Here is a 2,550-nt window from a genome sequence, read left to right on the forward strand (position 1 = left end):
GAGGCGGCACAGATGCTGCAGGCAGCGGGCGTTCTCTGGGGGAAGAGCACACGCTTGAGCACTTTGTTAGGTGCACCTGCACACTCTTACCAAACACAATTATGCACAAAAACGAGCTTTTTTTTCCCCCTTTTCTACCCTGTGCATCCTAAAAATGAGCCTCATTGCAATGGCTTTGATGAAGACGTCATGACGCCGCGCGTGTCAATGTTGTAGTTCACCTTGCAGCCTGCAGATGTCGCCCCACTGCTGCTGCTCCATCACAGCCGCCTTCAGTTTGCTGCACAGGGTCACGTGATCCACGTAGTCCAGCAGAATCCGCACCAAGTGACCAGACAGATGCTTCAGCCACGACACTGTGATCACCTCGCAGAACTGGCGTGAGTGAGCGCATGAGTGTGTGTGTGTGTGTGTGTGTGTGTGTGTGTGTGGGTGTGTGTGTGTGTGTGGGTGTGTGGGGCTGTGTGTGACGCCCGTCAGGTTCGTCCCGGCAACGCCGCCGACCAAGTAAAGACGCGAGGAGTCGAACCTCGTCGTTGAGCGCGTACTGCAGGGCCGAGGGGAAGTGCGTGGTGTTGACTCTGGAGTAAAAGTTGACGTTGGCGCCGTACCGCAGCAACGTTTTGATCAACTCGTAGTTGCCAAGACGTAGAGCCACCTAAAAAGACAAGCAACGCAATTGCAATTGATTCCCCCCTGGCCGCCCATAGGAAAAGACGTTTTTTGCTCATCGGCTTATCAAATGAGGAGATACTGACAATATAATTGTAAATCTGTAAATCTCTCATCATGGCCTTTGATTTGAGGTGTCACTTTACTGCAAACCAATTTGAGACCCCTGTTACTTGTCAACAATGACACAAAAAACATTTGTGGGGTCATGACTTCATCACGTGAGTGAAGAGCCACCAAAAAATAAATAAAATCAGATTCGGAAAGCTCTCATCATGGCTTTTAATTTGAAGTATCACTCCATGTACTCTCCTGTCACATTGAAGGTCCACGCCCTGAAGCCTCTTCATTTCCCCCCGCCCCCGTGGTACCTGCAGACACTTGACGGGGTCCTGGTTGGTCATGGCGCCGGCCTCCAGAAGGAGGCGCGCTGACGGGACGTCGTTATTGGACACGGCAAAGAAGAGCGCCGACTTCCTCTCGTCGTCGTAACTGCGCCGCACGCACGGATGCAACATGTAGTTGGGGTCAAAACCCGCGTCCAGCAGAGCCTGGTGGAACGCATGGTCAGCAGGTGCGTGCACACACGCTCGCGCTCTCATTCAAGACATGCTCACGCGCGCACACATGGCCTGGTGGAACGCATGGTCAGCAGGTGCGCGCACACGCTCACGCTCTCATTCAAGACATGCTCACGCGCGCACACATGCACAAATCCTCTCGCAGGCGTCCTCACTCACTCGCACCTTGATGCAGTGCGCATGCCCCCCAGCAGCTGCAGAATGCAATGGACTCATTCCACTGTTGTAAATGTCCTCCATGGAAGTTACAGGAATCAGCAGCATCAGAGCTCTGCACAACACACACACACACACACACACACACAGGCAATATACTGTGCGACAATACAATGACAAGTGATGTCCACTGCATTGGACTGCCATCTGGTACGATGGGATGGGGATACGGCGATAATCGACATAATCACAGGATCTTTTTATGGCTGGAAATCGCAGAGAAACTTGCAATCCGACGGCACAGCGTGACATTTTGGAAGCGATCCAAGGATAACGTTGGCGAGAAATGATCAACTCGTCAGCCGAGTGCGTTCCGTTACGTGTTTTTGTCTTACTGCAGATGGCCCCTGTGCGCGGCGCGGTGTATGGGCAGGTGGCCGCTCTGCTTGGCCACGTTGGCATCGGCGCCGTATTCCAGCAGCAGCGTCAGCGACGACACGTCGCCGCTGGCGCACGACTCGTACAGCACCGACGCCTCATCCTGAGCCTGAGACAGCACGTCTGCTCCTGGAACAACAACAACATAAGTGAGTCGTACTTTTAGTAGTCATTAGTAGAGCTTTCCGTATCAATTATAAAGTGTAAAAGCTTATAAATCCAGGTCAAATACTTTTTTCCCCCATTCCTATGATTTGAAGTTTCTTAAAGCATTTTCAAAATCACTTCCAGTATATTCTGACGATGAAAACTAATGGTTAATGGTACAAGTAGTGGAAGTAGTAGCAGGCTATCGGTGGCTGCGTTTGTCGTCACCTTTCCTGAGGAGGAGCTCCAGCACCTGCAGGTGTCCCGCCTGAGCGGTGCTGGAAATCGCAGAGAAACTTGCAATCCGACAACGGCACAGCGTGACATTTTGGAGGCAATCCAACGATAACGTTGGCGAGAAATGATCAACTCGTCAGCCGAGTGCGTTCCGTTACGTGTTTTTGTCTTACTGCAGATGGCCCCTGTGCGCGGCGCGGTGTATGGGCAGGTGGCCGCTCTGCTTGGCCACGTTGGCATCGGCGCCGTATTCCAGCAGCAGCGTCAGCGACGACACGTCGCCGCTGGCGCACGACTCGTACAGAACCGACGCCTCATC

The 2,550-nt window shown here is 52.9% G+C and overlaps 1 protein-coding gene across 1 annotated transcript in view; it reads right to left on the bottom strand.

Moving 5' to 3' along the window:
• The window catches only part of asb14a (ankyrin repeat and SOCS box containing 14a), a 7,489-nt gene that overhangs the window by 1,877 nt on the left and 3,062 nt on the right, over positions 1-2,550 (bottom strand). The window contains exons 7-12 of the mRNA XM_019860443.1: positions 2,405-2,544; positions 2,223-2,272; positions 1,805-1,976; positions 1,419-1,524; positions 1,044-1,223; positions 530-658 (exon numbers count right to left, since the gene is read on the bottom strand). Coding sequence (XP_019716002.1) covers positions 530-658; positions 1,044-1,223; positions 1,419-1,524; positions 1,805-1,976; positions 2,223-2,272; positions 2,405-2,544 — 777 coding nt within the window. The remainder of the gene's footprint in view (positions 1-529; positions 659-1,043; positions 1,224-1,418; positions 1,525-1,804; positions 1,977-2,222; positions 2,273-2,404; positions 2,545-2,550) is intronic.

The sequence above is a fragment of the Hippocampus comes genome, unplaced genomic scaffold (genome assembly GCF_001891065.2).
Source record: "Hippocampus comes isolate QL1 unplaced genomic scaffold, H_comes_QL1_v1.1 scaffold106, whole genome shotgun sequence".
Classification (NCBI taxonomy): Eukaryota; Metazoa; Chordata; class Actinopteri; order Syngnathiformes; family Syngnathidae; genus Hippocampus; species Hippocampus comes.